Raw genomic sequence first — 23,203 nt, 5'->3', positions numbered from 1 at the left:
GCGAGCCGCTGTCCCGTCCCGCCGCTTTGCCCTCTCTCCCAGCCCCACGGAGCCCCGCGCCCCTCTCGCCGCCTCGGCCCCTGCGCTGCCGACTCACTGAGTTTCTCTCTTCTTGCCCAAGGTTCCCATGCCGGCGCAAGTTTCGGCTCCGCGCGGCCGCAGGGAGCCGGACTGCTCGGGGCGGAGGGGACAGCGGGGAGGCCCCGCGCATCGCCCCCGTCCCGCTTCAGGAGGAGCCTTAGAGCGGCTCGAGCGGAGCAGCCGCCGCCCGTGACAAGCGCAGCGGAGATCTTATCGGCAGGAGGAAGTGCCGAGCTATCGCTGCTTTTCTCCGAACCGTCGGCTTTACCAGGTACCCCGAGGCGCTCCGCTGCTCGCGTGCGGCGCGGGCTCTCACCCGGGGCAGCCCAGGGGGCCGGACCTGCGGGTCACGCGTGCCTCGCCGCTCCCCACCCGCGTGGGGCTGTTGCCGGCGCGCTGCGAGCGGTGAGGGCCCGCACGCGCCCCGCTCCTGCGCGCGCTGATTGGCTGCTCGGCGGCGGCGGCGGCGGCGGCGGGCTGGGAAAGGGCCCTGGCGGCAAGGACTCGCGTGGAAGACCCGGCGGGCGCCCGCGGGAGGCAGTTGCGAGGGAGGCGGCTGTGGTCCGGCCCGGTTCTGCCGGCGGTACGGCACGGGCGGCTGGCGCAGAGGTGTGCGCTGCCGCAGGGCGGGCGCCGAGCTGAGATTCTTACATCGACAGTTACCGGTTTAAAGCACTTGCGCTCAGCTGCCACCTCTTACCGTCCTTCCAGCCTGCTAGATTTCCTAAGCGCTTGCACTATTAATTGTCCCATTTCAGCCGTTTGTTCTTCTCACTTCAGAGAAGAAATGACCCGACAATAAAGCTGAAAGTCAAACTCAAAGGTGCTGTACTGAGAAACACGGGTACCTGAGCAGGAAAGTCAAAGGGCACCCAGGCTTTGTTGTTCTGAGAGCTCTGTTTGCATGTGGAAGTTACTTTAGCATCAAAATGCTATCATACCTCATGCTGAGACGAGGGTGGTTCTCATTAACTGTTTCTTTAACTGGTAAGATTCAGATATTCTGAGTAATTCCTTGCCAGCAATCAGGACACGTTTCTCTCCAGGTGTCCAAAATGACCAAATTCACCAAGGCCACAGCTTGCTGCCATTTCCTGAGGTTCATGGTGACTCTGGCTGTCACCACAACTGTGTAAACCTGACTACAGACCTGCAAGTGGAAGGAAAACCCGGCATGCCTCTGGAAATCACCCCTGTGATTCACCGGGTGTCATTCCTCTGAGTAAGCATTGAGCTCATGTCCAGCTTGAAGATCACTGTGCTTTATGAAATAAAAATACGTAATGTACATCCAAGACCATGAGTCATGTCTGCAATGTTCTCTGCAGCATCTATGTTGGTAAGCCAATATCCCTGCCTGCTTCTACTTTAGACAGGTATATCCCAGCTTTCTTTGCTTTTCTTTAATTGTAGTTCCCTTGAGTTCATGCACGTGCATACACTCATAGACAAATGAGTACTCTCCAGCTTTTTTATCAGGAGTTAATCCATAACGAATCTTACACAGCCTTATACAAAAATACATTTGCAACTTACCTGTACAACATCCTGATGTGCTGATCCATGAATGTAATATTCTCCAGGCAACATGCCCTCCTGTTGTGAAGTAGGTTAATACCTTGTCTGTGTCCAAACCAGGCTTGCTCTACTGAAGAGCAAGATAAGTTTCTTTTTCTTCTCAGATCTGAAGTAGGCAACTACTTTACATTTAACTTGTGGTTTCATGCATGCATTCTTCCAGTAGCTTTCGCCTAAGTCTATTTCTCTGTGAAATCCCAGGTCGATTACAAAGGTACTCAAGTGTCCTGCTGGAATGGCGAGTGAGAAAATTCCCTGGTGGTAACAGAGGGCCCTACAGGATGGTGGGGTCAGCAGACGTTGTTAGGAAGGCAAGCCAGATAATCCAGTGTGGGAAGCAGCTCCAGAGAAGGAGAAAAGATTGCTAATACAACTGGAATGAAGGACAGCATATAGAAAGTATGAAAACCCTCTGCTGGATCAACTTACATTATGAAAACAAGTAGTAATCAAAATAATTGGGTTTAGTAAGTTCTCTTCAGTTAGAGCTGCTAGCAATTCTATGTGGAAAAAAAATAATAATTAAAAGGTGATAAGCCAAAAGTGGGGCTATCGTGTGTGATCAGCTTTTACAAATAGTCTCCCTACTGACAACATCATGTAAATGTGCTTCCCTATTATAACTGAAGTTTGTAGCTGTTAAAATGCCTCTTCTTAGCATGAAATTTTACCTGTGTTGCAGCTAGTAGAGCACTTCTAGTGTCTCGTTCCAAGCCTGGTTCAGGATATTAATCAGGGTTATCTAGAATTTTGATTGTTTTCACTACCTTACCAAAAGTTTCTATTCTTAGAAAGCTTCAATGTTAGTGAAGAATTTGATCTGATAACCCTACTGAGGTTATCAGACAACGGCAATTCCCTCTGCTGTTTTCCTCCTGCTGCAGCTTTGCCACAGGGGCCAGAGATGAAGTGTTGCCCTTTCTAAAGAAACGTGATTGATAGCAGAGTTAGTATTTGTGACTTTACACTTGTGTCATGATAGGAGTATCTTCCTTCAGCAGTGCATGTTCTGGGACAACTCTCTGGACAACTATAGCTTTTTAAACAAAAGGGTGTGGCAATAAAATTCATCCTTATGACTGCAGAATAAGACTCGAAAATATGAAACTGAAGCATTCAGAGAGTACATAGCAAATTAAGAGGGGTGTGAACTGATTGTTTTTAAAACGTGTTTTTTAAGTCATATTGAGAAAGACTGCACTAATCTTGAGTGCTTTGCGTTGTCAATAATGTGACTGTGAGACTCCAGCTTTTTTGTTAGAACAGAAAATATGGAGAGCACCCAGTAGCATCTGGCTCCTTAAGTTTAGAACCACAGGTTTCAATACATTATGTGTTAAACAACTTTAAAAGTTAGTAGCTATGCTACTAATAAGTATAGCTATCCAATCTATCTCTATACTGAGGTTTCTGAGGCTGTAAAGGCTGCTTCTGTCAAACACTTCAATGGCCAGTTGTCAATATTGAGCCCACTGAGGAATTCACTTACAGAAAGTCAGTGCAAATCAACTGATTCTTCTTGCGTCTTGGGAGACCTTGAGCATATATAGGTCAACTTACTTTTAGAATTAAGGCTGTAAGACAAACTAAATACAACTGTTTCTCTTTTATCTGTATGCCTTTAAACACAGTGAGTGGGGAGGGATGTATCACTGAAAAAATGTGGAAATTTATATAAAGCAGTGTTATACAATCATCCAATGCTTAATGGTGTCTATTTTGTTACAGGTATTTGCCAGTCATGAATTCCCCACCACCCTCAGTGAACAATTAGGCTGATGATTACAGCTGCTGTGAGTCATTTTGTCAGTTTGAATGCTAAAGGTCTGTGGGATGGACTGAATGATTCCAGTCCTACTAATGATCCATGTGGGTGTGAACATGCCACATGATGGAACATCTGTGGTTTTGAGTCTTGGAAATTACAGAGAAGGCATAGTTTGTAGGTAAAAACAATATCTTCTATTAGACCAACTGGCAGTCAGAAAAAGCATGATTTGAAGAGGGTTTCTGCAGAGAACCACAGAAGCAAAAAAAAGAATAGGTTTGGAAGGGACCTCAGGTAGTATTTAGTCCAGCCTCCTGCTCAAAGCATGGCCAGCTGTGGGACCAGATCAGGCTGCTGAGTGCTTTATCCAGGTTACTCTTGAAAGCCTTGAAGACCCTTGGAGAGCTGTGTAATCCAAAATTAGGAGATGGATTTGTCTCAGTGCGTGTATGGATGTTGATACTGCCTGAGCCTATAAAGCAAGATGCAATTCCCTTCACTAGCACTCCTGCTTCATTCAGATCCCAGTATGGATATGTATGTAATAGGAAGGGGCACATAAGGAGGCACACTGGTGAAAAATATTTTCAGCAGCTTTTATTCCAGAGGTTAGATGGCATGTAATCATTAAAGAAGAAGGACTGTAGAAGTAAAGATTTGGTCTGGTGGATGAGATAGGTCTCAATTATCATTATTTATTTGTGCAGATAATTTTCAAGCTACTGATGGACAAGTCTTGAACTTTCAACTGCAACTTACTAGAAGGTAACTGAAGGGTTGAAACTGTTAGATATTTCTGGTTTTCATCTAGAAGACTTCAAAAGAATAGAGTAAAATGACTTGTTTAAGTAAGACCAGCTTATATAGCAAAACATCAGGTCTAGTAAGCTAGGAAATGCTATTAACTGGTAGAATTCTTCTGAATAGGACCACACTTGGTTTTGTGTGGCTTTGAGGCTCTGTCCTGAAAGTAACATCTTGGCCTTTCTATTGAGTAAACACTTCAATGTTTTCCTATTTAAAAGAATGCAATCAGTAAGCATTGATTGTCTGCCTACAAGTACAACTAAACTACCTTGCATCAATGTCCGGCCATTTCAGCAGTAGCCAACATCTTTGAGATATTATGATACAGTAACATTCAGTGAAACGTAATGATTTGACTAACTGAAATCTGTGTTCTGTACTGCTGAAACCAGAAATACACTTAATTCTGCCATACAAAGCCTGTTTGTAGTGTGAGTCCAGGAGCAGTGTTTTCCTAACGTCTATTCCCTTACAGAAGTCCATAACAAAATTGTTTTCCTTTACAGTCTTTCAGAATTAATGTATTTTATTAGTTTTGATTTAAGCCACCAGGACGCTTAGATATAAATAAATTTATGAGTTGATTTTGATAAGAATTGCACAAAAACAAATCTCCTTCTCCATACCTCATATGCCCCTCACAAAACCCCAATCATGCTGCAGTGCCTTTTTTTTTTTCCTTAAAATGTGTGTGAAATATGGATAAATGAGGTGAAAAACATCCGACACCTTTGAACAAACTACTGTCCAGAAGTGGTGAGACTCAAAGCACAGAAAGGATACTACTAAGAATGCCTCTTTTAGTTCACCATCTGCTTAAAAGAACAAAACAGCTGCTTGAACAGGATGTAGATAACATCATTCCCTATGTCCCTTTGTAAACATTTTCCAAGGAGACAGTGATTAGCTACTTCCTTTACAGGATATCTCTTGGTCAGCACCAAGAAGAGAGACACAGTTTATTAGAAATATAGAAGTGAATTGTTTTAACCTTTTTAAAGTACTTTCACAGATAAATTGTTGTGGCTCAGACAGTACCTTTGAAAGCGTGACAGGATGAAAGTTGGGCTCAGTGAAATGTGGGTTCTTTGGTGTTTTGGTGGTGTGGTTTAATGTAATACTGTTTTTCAAATACCAACTCAAATTGCAGTGATCCTTTGAATAGGAAAGAAATGTAGATACATGATTTCCATCAGACTGAGCTGATTCAAAAGTTTCAAACGCAATGCACAAAATCTGATTTTGCTTTTGTGGAGCTGAAGGCCAGTATTAATGATTTTGCCCTCACTATTTGCCGTGGTAGGGATTGTGTGAAGAAGGAAGAGTGACAGATAAGGAGAAAGAAGTAATCACAGTGGTTTCGCAGGATGTGGATGTTTTAGGAATGGTGTTTCACTGCCCTTTGCTGCCTTTCTGATCTTATAAGCAGGGCAGAAAAAATTTCCAAGGGGATTTTGCCCTGAAGTACAAGCTAGTGCTAATTTGAACTGAACACTGATTGAGTGATGAATGTAGGTGGACATAATGCAGTGCGTCAGTAAATTCCAGATTCCTCCAGACCACCTTTCCTTTTGTATTGCCTTAGGGGAAATGCTCTTTTCCCTTCCAGCCTGGTTTTGCTTACTCTTCCCTCTTCTCCTCTTGGTGTGCTCAATATGAAACAAATGAGGAAGAGTGGAAGCAAGAGAGCAGGAGAGAAAAAGCATCTTCTCGCAAACGCACCCCAGCGCACTGTGGAGCTCTTGGTGCTGGGGATCAGCGGAACAGGGTTGTGAATAAAGGCAGAGTGGCTACAGTTAATACCAGTGGTTGCCAAGGGCTTTCTGTCATCTGTTGTTATTGATACAAGAATTAATGGAAAGTTGGCCATTATAAAGGAAAGGAAAGGAAAGGAAAGGAAAGGAAAGGAAAGGAAAGGAAAGGAAAGGAAAGGAAAGGAAAGGAAAGGAAAGGAAAGGAAAGGAAAGGAAAGGAAAGGAAAGGAAAGGAAAGGAAAGGAAAGGAAAGGAAAGGAAAGGAAAGGAAAGGAAAGGAAAGGAAAGGAAAGGAAAGGGAAAGGGAAAGGGAAAGGGAAAGGGAAAGGGAAAGGGAAAGGGAAAGGGAATTGCTTAGCCATAGGCTGAACTTTGTGAGTTTTGCATGTATGCATATGTGATCTAGGACAATCATGTTCTCATGAAAGGATCGTAAGATCTGCTCCTCAATTTGGAAGCACCTCAATTTGGAATTAAAAGATGCTTTATAATAAATTACATTGGGAACAGAATCAGGCAGATGAATACAGTATTGTACATTTTGAGTGAACAAAATTGTAACAGTCCATTTTGGCTACATTTAAAATGAATACAGGTCAATTGTCAGATACCTGGATCTAAAATCCTGTAAGTTTTTTCTCAGCTGCTAAAACCTTTTCCTCCACCTCCTGGTTTTATGTCTCCTTACCTTTCTAGGTTTAAAGCACCGTGAATTACTTTCTGTTACAAAGAACTGCTCAGAATAACAATATTGCTGAATGACAATATTATCAAATAATAGTATTGTCAAACATTACTGTTGCTTTCTGGATTAGAAACATTGTCAGTTGCTGGCTTCAGTTTTAATCAGAGAGAATAGCTGTAGCAATACTGAAAATAAGGTAAATGCAAATAGATACCCAAATAAATATTCACTAGTGTATCAGTCTTATGATTCAAAAATATTTTGGCACTAGTTCAGCAAACACATTTAAACCCGCTCTTCTTACAGGCAGGGAGAGGCATAGTCATATGCTGAAAATTGAACTGGTTTAAAGAAAATCCTTACTTGCTTTGAACAACTCAAGGATCAACATTAAGGGGTTCCTACAGAACCCCAGAGCAAGCACGTTTTTAGGTTAAGGATCTTCTACTTTCATTATAGCTGTATTTGTAAACATTCAACTTAGAAAACAATGCATAGATGTCTATGTATGCTCAGCACCTTCAGTGCTAAGATTTCTGGCAGTCAGGCTACAAGAAGGCTAGGAAAAGTCTCCAAAACTTCTAGTAGCTCCAACTGGAATTTGTGTGTTTGGTTTTTAAATTGTCAGTTTACAGCTTTTGTTTTGTCCTTTCAATGATTTGTTAAAAAAAAATAATAATTAATTGTATCTTTCTTTGATACTTCAGAGTGTTTCTAAAATCCAAAGGTATGAATCTGAACAGTGAGGTCTTACAACAACCTGGAAATAACCCGTTAGTGAAATGTAAAGATTCTGGCAGTGTCTGAACATGGTTGCCTGGGTGTGTTTTCTGTTTTCCTATCTACCTGTTCTATTTTATCTTCTTGGGAATTTTGAAGGGGCGGTTGTCAATGTTTGTTCAGGGTGACTAACAGGTTTTAAAAAGGGATTTGTGCTATTTCCCTGTCAAATGCAAGCATGTTTCAAGATTTGAGCTTAAGCTTAGTAGTATCAATCTTAAAAAAGTCAGAAAACAAAGAAGAAGAGGGAAAAACATTGTCAATAAATTGCATGACTAATAAGTCAGAGTAACTGAACTAGTATATTCTAATGCAGATTGCCTTACGTCACATTTAAGAGCATGCCAAACATTATTATTCTCAGTGCTAATTGCATCAGTTACAGGATATTATTTAAAAGTGTGGACAAAATTTTAATACTGTTTCCACAGTGCAGGGAAATGACAATATTGAAAGAAAAATGTGCATAAATGAAAGTCAGATTCTACCAATATTCAAATCATGGTTTTACAAGGTGTAAACTAGCTGTACACAGGCAGCAAGCCCATTTAAGATCTTTTATCTCTGTTGTTGTGGCAATGGAAAAACAGTTCATCCTCTACTGAGGATTCATTTTGACCCACCAAAGAGAAGCACTGGTATGCCACGGTGGCTTAACATTGTACTGGAAGTCAAGCACATGTAGATGTGCTAAACCATTTCATTTTCATGCAGATTTTCTAAACTGTGCTGCGCTGATAATTGTGGTAATGATGCTGAAATTAACAGATGCAATTTGATTATATTTTACATGCTTAAATAAGAAGTTGCTCCATAGGTGCTGTGTAAATCACAGAACATGTTTGAGTATAATGCATGAAACTGAGAAAGATAGGGGTTTTTTTTATTATTATTATTTTTTCATGTTTTACTCTGCATGCCTGCATTTACATATATGTAGTTCAAGTTAACATGCAGCCACATTTTCAAGCATTGCATGCATGTATCCCTCAACACTGCTTATACCATCTACCTGATCCTCCTGTTCCCTGCAATTTAATTTCAGTGTTTTTGAAACTATCAGGGATATGAGGAAATTCAGGAAGTTATCCAGCTATCCAGCAAACTTATCTCAGCCATATGGCTTCTATATTTCAGTTTTCTCCCTATTTATGTACAGAATACATGATGGTGCTTTCTGTTTGTTTTTAAAAATGTTTTGGTTTTAATTTCATTTTATCCATTTTGAAAATAATGTCTTAAATTTTTTTTTTAATTTCTTTTTATTTCATGTTTATTTTTGACTCTCCCCCCCAAAAAAAAAATATATTTAGCAAGACAACTATTCAAAAAGAAATTTTTAACAAGAAAATTACTTTGATGCGACTATATTCTGAAAAACAACAAAATCTCTCACTGTAAAAAACCCTTGTGCTATCTTTTGACTGATTAAATACCATGCTTAAGTTTAATCCATTTGATGTTTAGATACTTCAGATATTGCATAAGGGGATGTTTTTATTTTATGCTTTTAAATTTTTTTAAATGATTATCAGCTGTTTTTTTATTACACTTGTTAAATGAGATGATAATTCCTCAAAGTTTTAATGTTAATTGTACTAATGGACATCTCAGTCCACAGATAATTTTGTATTCCAAACTCTTTAGATTCAATTTAAATTCTTAATATCCTGGCACAGCTGCTTCCTCACCCTGGTGGCATCTCTATTCTGTGACAGAATTCCAAGCACTCAGCAATGCTGTTCCATCTCAACCTCATCAAAGTCTATCAGCTGTTTGGTTCTCTGGGTTTGCTGCTGAAAATCTTGATCCAAGGAGTACATAGTACTAAGTACTAAATACTAAATAAAACAGAAGTGGAATTCAGTTTCTTCCTCTCCCAGGAAAGTGTTTTGATAGTTGGCCATGTTCATGTTTGTAGTCCCTGTGGCTTAGAGGTTCTTTAATTATGGAAGAGGGGAGAGAGAGAGCATTCTTCCCTTTTAAATATCCTATAGCATGCCATTTAAGACATTTTTCCACTGAGATGTGGGAGTTAAGGTTTGAATTTCCATAAACAGTGGAAGAAATTGAACTGAGGCATCTCACATCCTAGGAGAGCGCTGTAACATCTAAGCCATTTCAATACCTTATGCATTGCAAATGGTATTGCCTTCCTTGCCCTTTGAAAAGTAAGTCTCAAGAACCTGTCCAGAACCTAAAGGAAAAGAATTGCTTTCTTTCAACAACGACTACTGATGTACTTCATGTGTTGTAAGTCAAGATAGAATTTCTCACTAGGAATTATTTACCTACATTAAACTGCTCCCAGCTCAGAATGCAGCCTGTTGTAAATCTGAGTGATTTAAAATTATTTATATATATAAATATATAAAAATATATATACATATATATTTATAAACTGTGGCCAAGCACCTTAACTTGCATGCTATTGCTTATAATATCTAGTTAATGCTATTTATTTATTTATTTATTTATTTATTTTTTTGTGGATCTGAGCTGTGAGACACTCAAGGTCACAAAAGAAAGCTGTGGAACAGCAAAATATCAAATTTAGATGTCAAAAATCTTAACCAAAAATCAACCTCCCTCTATCACATTTCATCAGAATCCAATAGATAAGTCATAAGCATGCTATTGACCTATGCTCCCACCTTTCCTTGATTACTGCACTTCCTTGCATTGCAGTTGTACTATTATTGTTTGAAAATATCACACTCTTTAAATGCATAATTGCAGTGATTGTGTAATCGTTATCTCTATTAATTACTATAGCAACTGGAATAAAAACATTCTTCAGCTCTTCCCATATAAAAAGGTCTTCACTTTCCTTCAATTTTATGCATATGCTGAGTGAATGTGTATGACACAATGAAAATTGCATCCTTTGAAGGCTGCTCAAGTTAGTGAGGGTGGAAAGCTAAATTTCCCTGAAATACTTGTTTTTAAAAAAAGGGAAGAAAACCTTCTGATCTGCTCAGTAGGACTCAAATTAAGTAAGTGTACTATTTCTCCAGCTTCCTTCACATGCTCTTGGCAAAGCATTTCACCAGCTAGGAAGTGGAGCAAGCCAAGTAGGCAGCAAAATAAGTCCCAGTATGATCCAGATGCTCAAGCTGTATATTCTAACATTAGAGCTTGAGTCTTTCCCCTCCCTAGGCTTTAATGAGGCCTTGCTTACACTGATGTTTTCGCAATTACAACTCCCAAACTTTGTCTAAATATAACAACTGACATCATTAGCATAAATAATCAAAATCATGAACAAAGCTTCATCTTTCTTCTTCCTTTCTTTAAATGTAGCATCTGGAAAGGACAAGTAGTTCTTGTTTGTCTTTTTAATTAACAGAATTCCTAACACAGAGAAAAACGTGAAAACTTAACTGAAGGGATCTATGTTGTTCTGTTAACATCAAAACAAAAGTAGCATGATTTCTACCACAAAAAATTTTGAGAATCTGATGATATTTTCACCCTAGCTACAGTCTGACATACACAACTTTTCAGTGTTTTCACAGGGCCTGTAGGAATTACATTATCTTTGAGATGTGTCAAACCTTGTTACAATTTGCCAACAGGTTGAAAAGATACTACTTGAACTCTTGTGCATGTACACATACACAAACACTGTGATTGCACAAGTTTCATTTCCTTAGGAAACCAGGCTGAAAACAGAAGGCAAAAATAGGGAACTCAAACCTGTATTCCAGTACAATATACCACATACATTCTAGTTAGTGAATAGATTGAGTTCTTCATTTCTCCTGTACAGGCAAAAAGCAGTACAATCCTCTGCCTGTTGGATTTAAATGCAGTTAATATGGATTCCATTGTTTGCCTTAAGTTGTGTAATTCTAGTTAAATTCTCTCCCATTTCTCCTTTTGCCTGCTTAAACAAAGTTTGGTCAGGCAGGAGCAAGTGCTTTCTTCATGTCTTCAGAGTGCTTAGCATGTTACTGCCCACAAAAGAATCTGCAGATGACTAGAAACACATAGGCTGCATTTCTCTAATTAATAATCATACAAATAGCCAGAACAGAAACAATATCTGAGGTTTTCAGTAACAAAAAGTACATCAAGTACATCAAAGAAGAGAGGTGTAGGCAGGTAACTTTTTGAAATCAGCATACAGATCAAAGGAAATTTATTATTGATTTTGCTGACAATTCTAAACTTGGATTTTTTTTTCCCCTGGATCATTTAAAGCAGATAAATAAATAATTAAGCTAAAGGAAGCAAATAAATAAATAAATATGGAAGGTGAATCCAGAGTAGTTTTTTCTACTCTGAAGAATAGAATTGGGTAGAATAGGATAGGATTCTTAAGCAGACATTTCTTTGGCTTCTTAGAAAAGCACAGAAATCATGAGTTAGTCATGGTCCTGCTTATCATTTCTCCAGTTTCTGAATTGAGAATCAATGCTACATCAAGAAACTCTGGCTAGTTTTGATGTTACTGATGATGCAAGGTGCTGATAACTGTAGCAGAGGTCTTGAAGTGAGCTAAAAAGAGTTACAAATGCCTGGCCTGCTCTGCACCTTACTGTAAACAGCCTGAGGGATGGGTTCTGTGATAAGAGAGTAAGCCTACACCACGCCCTAGATTCAGTTACATGAGAGAGGGTGACACATTTTCATCCACACTGATCTCTTTGATGCTGTTTACCTTTACTTTCCTTTCGGTTCAAACTAAAATACTGCATTTGTGCCTCAGGTTTAGCAGCTCTAAAATAAGGGTCCTAAATTGTTTAAAAATCATCCTTAAGTCTGAGACAGTTTCATTTTCTATGAAAATTATGCTCCAAATTAATGCAACAATGGTACCCCAAATTGTGCAAATTTAAAGGAACACTCAATGAAACCTGATCTTAGTTCATACTGGAGGTCTACCATCCTCAGTTTGTAATAAATCAGTAACAAGATTTATACTGGGAAAGCCACCTCTTTCCTCCAATACCTTTAGATCTCCTTATGAGAAGGCAGAGTCACTAGATGCCCTCCTTTGCTTCACTCTTTGTTACTAAGACTGTCCCTTGAGAATCCCAAGCCCTGGACATAAGAGTTTGGGATAAGGAATACTTCCCCTTGGTCAAATAGGATTTGATCAGAGATAATTGAGGCAAATTCAGTGCATATAGATCCACAGAGCTCATTGGGAAGCACCTATGAGTGCTGAGAGAGCTGGCAAAAATGATTGCCAAGCAGTTCTCTATCATCTTTGAAAGGTTGTGGGAATGGGAGAGATGCCTGAGAACTGGAGTAGAGTAACTCCAGTCTTCAAAAAGAGCAAGAAAGAGAAACTGGGAAGTTTCAGTCAGCCTCACCTCTGTCCCTTGGAAGACAATGGAGCAGCTTATTCTGGATATAATCTTCAAGCAAGTCGATGAATAGAAGTTTATCAGGAATGGGGAACATGGTTTCACCAAGGAAAAATTGTGCTTTGCCAGTCTGGTAACCTTCCATGATGTCACAACTGGCTGGGTACATGAGGGGACAGCAGTGGATTTTGGCTATCTTGACTTCAGCAATGCTTTTGACACTGTCTCCCATAACAACCTTTTGGGTAAACTTACGAGGTGTGGAATTGGTGAGTGGGCAATGAGGTGAACTGAGAACTTTGACAAAGCTCAGAGATTTATGATCAGCAGCACAGTCCAGTTGGTGGCCTGTACTATATTCCCCAGGCATTGATATTTAGTCTAGTCTCATTCAACATCCTCAGGAAGTGAGCAGTGGAAGTTCCATCTGAACATGAGAAAAACTTTTTTACAGAGGATGACAGAGTACTGCAACAAGCTGCCCAGAGAGGTGGTGGAGTCTCCTTCTGTGGAGATAATCAAAATCCACCTGGATACTTTCCTGTGTAACTTGCTGTAGGGAACCTGCTTTAGCAGGGGGGTTGAACTAAATGATCTCGGAGGTCCCTTCCAAACCCTACAGTTGTAGATCTGTAATTCTGTGGTTCTTCTTGTGTACAATGTGTTTACAAAGGCCTGTTTTGCTTTCATACAAATTCTAGGAATTTCCAATACTCAGAAACATCTGATTAATTTTTCTAGTTAGTAATTAACCAGAATTTGTTTTTGATCCACAAAAGGAATTTTAAGAAAAACTTTTACAAGAAGACATGCCTAGAACACTGAGCATCAATTAGGAGCTGAATACTTAGGAGAAAAAAAAATCCTTGAGATGGCATTAATTCATCCTCTGCAAATTGGCATGAAACAAAAGTGTTGACTACATTTATGCTGAAGCATACAGGCTGGAATAGCATAGAAAAGCAAACACGTTGTATATGCTATGAATTTGAAAATGGTCATTGAGGAATTCATCAACAGTCTTTCAACCTCAAATCTTGTTTGCGTATAAAACATTCAATACTTCAAGCATGTTGTTAAGTGAAAAAAAAAAGCAAGTTTTCACTTTTTGCTTAAGCAAACATCTCTAATCTCTATAATGTGTTCTGTAGACTTCATAATAGTTTGTTTTACAGTCAGATTGCAGCTTAGGAAAAAAATCCCAAGTAGCTGGAATTTATCCTGGTAATGTATGCAACGGTACTGTCATGAAATCTTATCAGGTCCCTTATGTGGAAAGAACTTTGGGATATAATTCTGATCCCACTTGTTTGTTTGTTGTTGTTTTTTAAGTGCTTCGTGATGAACTATGAAGCAGCACACTGTGCAGACTGTGTGCAGAAACTACAGAATTTTTTTTACTGGAATGGTTAATGCGTCTTTATATTAAAAATCTGAACTGAGGAACTGAGAAACTGATATCAAGAAAGGTGTTTAAATATATTGCATGGATATTTTCCGTAACTTAAATATGTCATTTGTACCTACACAGTTTTATGTGGAATAGGGAACATTTTTTAAGGTTCTGGGCAGGATAAAGTAGATATGTTTTCAGAATAAAGCCTCACATCAGGGAAAAATGAGCTTGTTGCACAAAAAAACTTCGGTTGATAAATATGAGAAATAACAAAATAGAAAATATCGCTTACTCTGACTTAAAAGACACCAAGTTTTACCTTTCTTATTAGAACATTTAAGAACAAAATTAATTTACCTAGTTCTGCACATTTATAAAACCTAGCTTGTAGTGCTGATTCTGCAGTTCGTTAAACATTCATTATTAAACTTACTGCATCTGTTAAAATGGCTTGTGCACATCTAATTAGAATTTCAATAGCATCCTGGTTTTTAGGGTTGTATTGGAACTGTTGAGTTATGGTCTGAACCACTGATTGACCACCTGAAGCAAGGACTGAGTCACCTATGGGAGCACAGGTGAAGGCTATTCACATTTTTGACCTGCAGGGATGGAGCCTGGCTGCACCTCTCCTAGACTCCATTTAAGTGCTGACTGCCGTGGGGGGAAGGATCACTTTCTGGAGATCCCTCTTTTTGGAGATTTCTGCTGTGAGCTGAGGATGTGGGTGAGTGTTTTGGTTTTGATTGTTGTGAAAAGCTGTCCTAACCACACCACTTTTCTAATTGTACATTTGTTAATTGTATGAGGGTGTGTGATCACCCTGGCGTATGAACTATTTGCTAGAAGTAGTCTTTAAGTGCTTAAGGAATAAATCTGCAAGTTGTTTGTTTTTTGGTTGTGTTTTTTTTTTTTAATTTAATGAATGCTTCTGCTATTAGGTACTTATGCAAAAAAAGAACAAGCTATTTAAGCCTTCAAATATATTTTGAGTTATGTTCTCTAAAGTCCTTAATTGATAAATTTGACTTATTTTTTTTTCACTTTTGCCATATGTGTGTCATACAAAAAATTTTTCTTGTGTGATTTTTCCATGACTCTTTTCCCTTGCTGGCACACTCTGTTAGCCTTGTTGCTTGTCTATAACTGGTTTTTATCTTTATTTCTAGCTTCTGTTAGCTTTTTTTGAGGATCAGTGCAAAAGTAGTACTCTTTATATGCACACATGGATTTTGATATATACTTCATATCTTCACCTTAGAACTATACAGTCTTTTTTTTTTATGTATGTCACTAAGTATTTGTCCCTGCACTAACTACTTTCTTTCCTCTGAAAGTCAAAAGCAAGTGGTGCGGTCAGATCTAAACTGTGTTTTTACTCTGCTGTTTAATTTTATATTGTCTCCTGGAGAGAAAGAGAGAAAAAAAAAAAAAAAAAAAAGTGTTTAAGGAAGACTAAAACTGCAAAATAATCCCTAAGTTTATATAAGTCCTCATGACAGTCTCTAGGTAAGCATGCATTATTAGACAGTCTTTACCTAAATAAGAGCGTGTTATTTCTGAAAGACTCTTGCCAAAAAAAAAACATGCATTCTGCACCTGGTAATCAATGCTCTTAATCAGTAAGGGAACTGTAATGTGAGGGAGGAAGCTAGCTGGGAGAAAGATTACAAGTAGCACTGAAAGAGCTTTGTTACTAGAGATATCTGGTGGAACTCTTCAGGAGGTATGTCTTCAAACAAACTCTGTTCAGTACCTTCATTAAAAAGATTAGTCTGGAGATAAAAATACATGATGATCAAATTTGCCAATAGCAAAACACACGTCTATTCTTAATAGAGAAGAAGACTGCAAGATCCAGGAAGAACTGGATGACTGTAAGGACTGGAATAGGGATATATAAGGGAAAAATTGAATAGTGTGTAGTACAAATACCATCCAGAGCTAATTCAGAGAGTTTCTGTTGTTAGCATGCTGACTGTAAACAGCTGTGGAGGAGACAGCTGCAGTGGGTGGTTGATCACAATGCTTATAAGTCCCAGGTACAGCCCCAGAGGGGACAGGTGTACTAGATGAGGTTGATTATTATAGTGCTGGAAATGAGTTGTAGTTTTTGATTTGCAGGAGACTTCTTCTCTATGATATTTCTTTGAATCTGAAAATATTAGCATGAGAACAGGTATCATCTGCCCCTGTGCAAATTCAAACTGAACACTAGAAGTTTTCTGGTAAAGTGGCCTGTGAATTCTGGAGATGGTGAGATTATGACTTCTCATATTCTGGGCAAGCAATCCAATAAGCTTAAATCAAACTCTGAGCTTTTGGGGAAAAGATTATGTGGTTGATTGGAATTGCAGAGAAATAGATTTAGTGATGTACACCATAATTTAAGTCTGAATATTTTATGGTTCTATGAAGAGTAAGCCTTTTCAGTATCGTGTTGTTCTATGCATTATATACAGCTTACTGCAGTCTATATTGAGTATAGAACAATTAGCTTCCTTTTTACAACTCCTATTTCTGTTACTTAATTCATTTTAGCAAAGATTGAATGAAAGATTATTTATGTTATATATATGCAGTACCAAAGTACTGAGAGTAAAACTCAGACAGTTAAATTAGGTTCTGCTGGGTAACTACAAGCTATTCTTCACAATATTTAAAATTTTGTATTTGAATAATACTTGCCAACCCAGCTGAGAGAAATCAGCTCTGTTGCAATTCAGGTCACAGGTGCCTTTTTGTGTGTGCTCTGAGTGACACTTAGATTGAGGAACTGTAAGGAAGAAGCAGTTTAAACTAAAATTCTCCATTATGTTGTCCAGCATTCTGCTGTAGCAGACCCTGTTTGTTTTCACCTGAGATGTTCCTTGTGAGTAGAGGTGTTTATCCAGCAGTATTTTGGCTCAAGCTGACTGTTAAAACATTGAAAGAAACTGAAATGATGCTGATATACCAATTATGCAAAATACGTGACTATACAACATGGTTGAATTAATACCATTCTTTAAGCGCTCTGCCTGGCACTGTTTTTATCCCAAGTCTGGGTTTAGATAACAACTTCCACAGACTCCAACTCCAATACACAGGGTTTCAGTGGTAATATCAAGCTAAGGCATCTTTGTCATGTCTATGCCTAGCCTTTGGTTACTCCAGCACTGCAGCTCACATCTGCCTGGTATGTCTACAGCTGGTTGGGGGACTGTGCTGTGTGCAAGTCAGTCAACAGATCTGATCTTTTTGTGCATGCTTTCTTTCTAACACAAGTCAGCTCAATCATCTAGTTCACATAATGACTCTCAAACTGTTGCTCTGGTTTCACCTAGAAGAGGCACATGCCCTACCACCTGTGCAGGAACAAACAACCTGAAAAGCACCTTGAGATGCTGTGTCGCAGAACGGAGGGGTACATCTGCTTTGGACATGAGATGTGTGAACTTTGCTTGGAAATAAGTGTTCAACTGTGAATAGGTGTTTGGTGAATAGGCTGTAGTCATAATGAAATTATCAATGTAAGCAAATCCACACTCTCATCTTGGTGAATTTGACAAGAGAAGATGGCTTCAATATCTAGTGGTACTGTTAATAGTTTGATACTATTGTTTCATCTTCTCCATCTAGAGAAGATAATAATTTATTGCATTTTCTCCTAATTTTACTACCAGGAATGGTTTCATTAAGTTAGCTGAAATATGCAGAAATCTGGTAGCAAGAAGTGGCTTGGAAAAATTCTGCTCTAATAGTTGATGCTTGCTAGTTTTATGAAGGAAAGAGTTGAAAATTATAAGGATATACAAATAAAGTTCGTAATATTGTTTTTGAACTGTTGTCTTACTCTGTTCTTTTATGCTCTGCTTTTGACAGCCTGTATGAGCACTTAAAAAATAAAAGTGCTATGATACATAATAAAAGTGAGTTTCTGGGAAACCTATGTCTGTCAGGTAGTGATTTTATGAAACCCAAGAAAAAAAAGTGTTAATCTTATCACCAACTACCAGTTTCATCTTTATTTCAAAGCTTCTACTTAATCTGAATTCCTGAACAGTCAGACCCGAACTTTTCTCACACTAAGATGTTTCAGGTTGCACAGGTGCATTTGAGAAGTGTTTTCCCTCAGATGTTTGTTGAAGCCTTGGATTAAATCTAGAATTTATATGTTAATGAATTTTGTGTTGAGATATATTATCATGCTTACCTGCCGCATGGTTTCACAAAGGGGGGTCATTCTGCCTTTCTTACTGTTCCTTTCAAAGAAATATTTAAAAATCTGGTGATTTTAGCAGATGAGCTAATTATAATGCAATGTTATCTTCCTTTTTGCATACAGTTCTCATAGATATCACATAAGATGTAACTACCACGAAGCTTTACTTAGTGTTGAGCAGTGAGTGATCAGTTAAAGAATTGCCCTTCAAGTTATTTTAATTATGGAATTGGGAAATGATGAGGATAAAACAGTGCTTCAAATATGTCTATTCATATATTGCTCGTCAGCTTCCTTGATAACTCAGCTATGGTCTCATACTGAGTATGAGAAACTCACATGTGACAGTGATTTCAAATGAGTTAGCTAACCTAACTCAACTCAACTGTAAATACTATAAGCTATCAACATTGCAACAGCTAAGAGTCTTTATCTCAGTTGTGAGTTTATGATTTAGAAAGCACTTATTTCTGGTTTGAAGATGAAATAAAAATTGAAAATGTAGATGTTGAATCATAAAATCTACAAGTACTTTTAAAAATATTGGAGCATCTTAAGTCCAATTCTCAGTCTAGGATTTGTGTATAGGAATGCCAGCTGTGCTTGAAGTAGTCAGGGATGAAAGCTTTTAATGGAATGAAAAATCTTTCTCTCATTCTAGCTAAAACTGCAGTTTCCTGTGAAGTGAAAGTTACATTTCTTTAGCGGATAGATGACATACAAACAGAAAGGTAGAGTCTAACATCTAATGAATAAGGCTAGAAATTTTGTAAAGAAATTCTACAAAGGAAAAATCTAGTGAAGTCATTGAACAAACTATCAGACAGAGAGAAAGTAGTAGAGGTCCATGCTGCATACATCACTAAGGAATATGAAAACACATTTCTTACTGAAACAGTTCCCAGTTCCCTACATAGCCTGGGTATCTATTGGCTTTAAAAGGTGAAGAAAGAAAAAGAATAACAAGTTCTGTAAAGAAATATCAAAGGCCACCGGAGAAAGATCTTTTAAAAACAGGAACAGTAGCACATGGAAAAATGGTCAGGGGCTACCAAAAATGAAAGAGTAATAACCAGCTGTTTATTACATTGAACCATCAGACTACATATCTTACAAGCAATAGCAATTCAAAATTTATGAGGCCTATCTGTGAGGAGTTTTTACTCAAGTTAAAAGCTGCAATTATAAAGTTTACCAAAGGTTTGTACTGTTTTAAAGGTTAGTTCTCTGAATTTAGTTAGTGTTTTCAATGAAAAAAAAAAAAAAAAAAAAAAAAAAAAAAAAAATAAATTTGGAAAAAAAAAAAAAGAAAAGATATATTTACTATATTGGCACACTAAAATGCCCAAGAGTAGTTACATGAATTAGGTCAATAACTAAAGCTAAAAAACTGAAGCTCAGTAGAAGCTCTTACCCTTTATACTTGATACAATGCATGTAGGGTCAAGAAACACCAGAAAAAACTTTCCAAGCTCACAGGCAAACTCACAGGAGAACAGTCTGTGGGGCAAAACTGAAGTTGCACTGTATTGTCAAAGAATGATCAATCTTTAACTTAAAAAAAAAAAAAAAAAAAAAAAAAAAAAGGCAGGTGAGCTTTCTTCTTGGTGAAGAGCTTGTAGAACAGGAGCTCTTGTACTGGAAATTTCTTGGATGTGACTGGAAATGAGTGTATTTCTTAGAGAAGTCTTGCCTACTCTGGCACCACTGGGTGACATTGTGCATGTGTAACATTAAAAAGTATTAGAACGTATTGAGATTTTTTGAAGTTTGTCATCTTCTGCTCTTCCAGGCCTCAGACTGTAAAATTATTTGGAAGAACTCGCTTCCTGCTTAGACACTTGTATAGCAGTTACAGCTCCTGAGCACACTAGAGAACATGATTTCTTTATTGCTACCTCTTGAAGGAAGTGTTTATGCCTTTGTATATAATTAGCTCCACTGTGAAGAAGCTCTGAGAAAGAAAAGGCTTGGTTATCTTGTTAGACTTGTGGTTCAGCAGGGTGGAGAGTAGTAAAGTAGAACAGAATGTTTTGCACTTAGTCATAAGCAGTACTAGAGGCAACTAAAATCATTAGTATCTTCTGGCTGAGTGTGGGATTCTATTACAGTAGAAAAGGAGAGATTCAAAGCCTGATAGCAGCTTTGGAGAAATACTACTGGGTGGAAATTCCATCTCAACCTGAACCCTGTTCCTAGGGTCTCATTTTCCCATTAGGCAACATGAACAGAAAAAATAATGTTCTGTGCAGAGAAACAATGCCTATACATCAAAATTCATAGTAATGTGATAACACCAGGCCTCATAGTGATTTGAAGACCAAAGTGCTCCAAGAGCACTTTGCCAGTCTTGGCTGGACTGTCCTACCTACATCCATCGTAAGTCCAGATTCGATGCCTTCTGTCTTCTATCTATTCAGACTGTTGAAAGATGGACTGTGTGGGCAATATTTTCCTAGTAAAGATGGTTGCCATAATAGCAGCTGTGAAACAATGGGTCACTTCCACTGGTATGGATTTCTGAGTGTGGCATGCAGGCTCTTGTTCATCGCTGGAATAAAGGCATACCTAATCGTGGTAACTACATTGAAAAGTAGTGTTTTGTAGTGGGAGTTTTCCATATCAAATAGTGGCATTGTGCTCATTGTATGTGTTGTAGTTTCCAAGGAAATAAACAGGAGGCATTGCTGTTGGAAAAATCTATGTAAAACTATGTCCCATCTCAAAAATACATAAAACTACATCTCCTCACTACCATAGGTATACATGTAGTGATGGTGATACAAAAATACTTGCAAAAATATGTTGGTTTTTTTTTTTAAATTCTGTAAGGCTAAACCAATTTAATAAAGAATAATTGGAGCTGTACTGGAAATGGCTAACTTTGTGTAAATCAGTATACAGACCATCAAAATGTTTTAAGTGCTCTGACTTCTTGTGCTCAGGGTAGGGGATTTTCCTCTTTGTAGCTGTGCAGTATAGGTTTTATTTAGCAGAATTATATTCTCATTCTCAGTTTTAAGACTCTAGTTTGGAAGACAAAATTGATGCTCTACAACCAATGACTGAGGAAGGCACTTCTAAGGGGTTATTCAGACTGTCTGTGCCAGAAGTTAAATTGATGCTCATTTTTAGGTGGCCTGGATTGCACTATGGGAAATCATGGAAGATTGTACTTTTGTCATTAATGCACACTGCTTAGAAAGCCTGTTCATCTGTATACTTAATGTAAATGCATGTGCATTGAATTGTAATACTAAAATTTCTTTCTAATGCACTGAAAAAAATATAGGCATGTACTTTACAGGCATAAAACAATAAAAACCACTGTCATAATTACTGTGCTGTATTTATTTGCAGTTAAACTTGGTCTGTGCATTCTCTTATCTCTCTCTCCTCAATATTTATGCTTATATGGTGGCTGAGAACATAAATACATTTATCCTTTTAAAATTTGCCATATAGCCAACGAATCAGTCCTCTATATAAAACCTCCTATCCACCACTGTTGCTATACAATATTTAAATCTTCAAATATTCATTAAAAAAAATTAATCTTGCTTAATTTAAACTAACATGCTTCCCAAAGTGCCAGTCACTCTGGATATTTCAGCTTCCTGTATACTTGATTTGCAAAAGTAGATCTCTGTGGGTGCCCGTTAGCGATGACATCAACTATTCTTTGCACTGACTCCTGCTGTGCATCAGGTCTGAGCTATTTTGAGCATTTAGATTCAAAGAGCTCAGAAAAACTCATAGCCCCTTTCTGTAATTATTAAATACTCTTCTAGTTAGCTATACTAAATCTGTTTAATCTACCAGCCCAGATCTTAGCTGTAGAAGCTGAGCTGTAGCATTGTGACTGTGCTAATGGTTAGGTGCTGAGAAAGATCTCAAGGGCAACCTGAAGCCCCATAGTCCCTTTTTAGTGTGCACCTTCTCTTTCTGCCCTGGCTCTGTTTTGAAGCTGTCTTGTTCTTCACTGTGGAGTTGTATTTTGAGGGGCAGAACATAAAGTGTCTAAGGATAGGAACTCAGAGGCAGCAAGCTGTGAGCTGCATCCCTACAGCATCTAATGCTCAGGCCTTCACAAACAGAAAAGCTGCCGAGACACAAAGAGAAGATGAAGGCAGCTAGAAAAGCAAAACAACTGACTTTCTGCTCTGACATGAAGAAAAATTCCTGAGGATGGTAAGATTCAGAGACCCATAATGAGGATATCATCTGTGTTTAAGGGCATCCTATCATATTTTGGAAATAAAATTCTCATCAGCGTCAGACCTAGCAGCTCTGAACGCTTCATTGCCTAAGATAACAAAGCAAGTTTCTGGGACTGTATTTCTTTAGCTTTTAAAGTCTGAGTTATTTGCTTCAATTAATCTTCACCTCTTTGATTATGGAAAAAAGAAAAAACGGTGTATTTGATGTCCAAATTAAACCATCGTCTTGACTTTGAAAATGAATAAATAGTGAGTCAACCCAAACAATAAATAAACAATAAATAAATTCTGCTAAATATCATAAGTTACCTGTTGCTCGCTTCACATTGCTTTTCGTTGTCAGTCACATAAAAGAATTGTCCTGGAACCACGTGTGTGAATCTTGGTAACTAACCTGAAGAGAGTGGGAAGGATTTTAACTTTTCAGAAATCATCAGGTGGAAAGTGACTTGGTAAAGATGACAGTTGACTGAAGAAGAAAAAAAAAAAAAGCAGCTGCCTACTCTTTACCCAAATGCACGCTCTCTGGAGCAATTGAAACTGAAAATTTTAACACTAAAGTATGGAGCTTTCTCTGCTTCGTGATATATCATCCCATCCAGCAGTACGAGC

The 23,203-nt window shown here is 38.2% G+C and overlaps 1 protein-coding gene and 1 long non-coding RNA gene across 8 annotated transcripts in view; one reads left to right on the top strand and one right to left on the bottom strand.

The window, feature by feature from the left end:
- The window catches only part of RASGRP1 (RAS guanyl releasing protein 1), a 39,424-nt gene extending 39,061 nt beyond the window's left edge, over window positions 1-363 (bottom strand). For both annotated transcript variants that reach the window (XR_006167991.1, XM_042813636.1), the window contains exon 1: window positions 98-363. Coding sequence is in view for 1 of the 2 variants with exons in the window: in XM_042813636.1 (XP_042669570.1) it covers window positions 98-129 (32 nt within the window). In the remaining variant the exon portion in view is untranslated. The remainder of the gene's footprint in view (window positions 1-97) is intronic.
- On the top strand, window positions 165-19,635 carry LOC122157686. Of its 6 annotated transcripts, none has more exons than XR_006167996.1 (6): window positions 165-352; window positions 1,128-1,420; window positions 3,388-3,452; window positions 14,663-14,894; window positions 16,292-16,423; window positions 17,494-19,635. It is a non-coding gene; the product is annotated as an uncharacterized LOC122157686 (long non-coding RNA). The 6 variants fall into 6 exon arrangements; XR_006167994.1 differs by lacking the exon at window positions 16,292-16,423 and adding an exon at window positions 1,861-2,058; XR_006167995.1 differs by lacking the exon at window positions 16,292-16,423 and adding an exon at window positions 1,861-2,058 and having other exon boundaries at window positions 166-352; window positions 14,776-14,894; window positions 17,494-19,634.
- Window positions 19,636-23,203: the final 3,568 nt, after the last annotated feature.

The sequence above is a fragment of the Centrocercus urophasianus genome, unplaced genomic scaffold (genome assembly GCF_019232065.1).
Source record: "Centrocercus urophasianus isolate 14NV4802_14NV808 unplaced genomic scaffold, USGS_Curo_1.0 seq_14, whole genome shotgun sequence".
NCBI classification, from domain to species: domain Eukaryota; kingdom Metazoa; phylum Chordata; class Aves; order Galliformes; family Phasianidae; genus Centrocercus; species Centrocercus urophasianus.
This window is presented reverse-complemented; position numbering and strand designations above follow the sequence as displayed.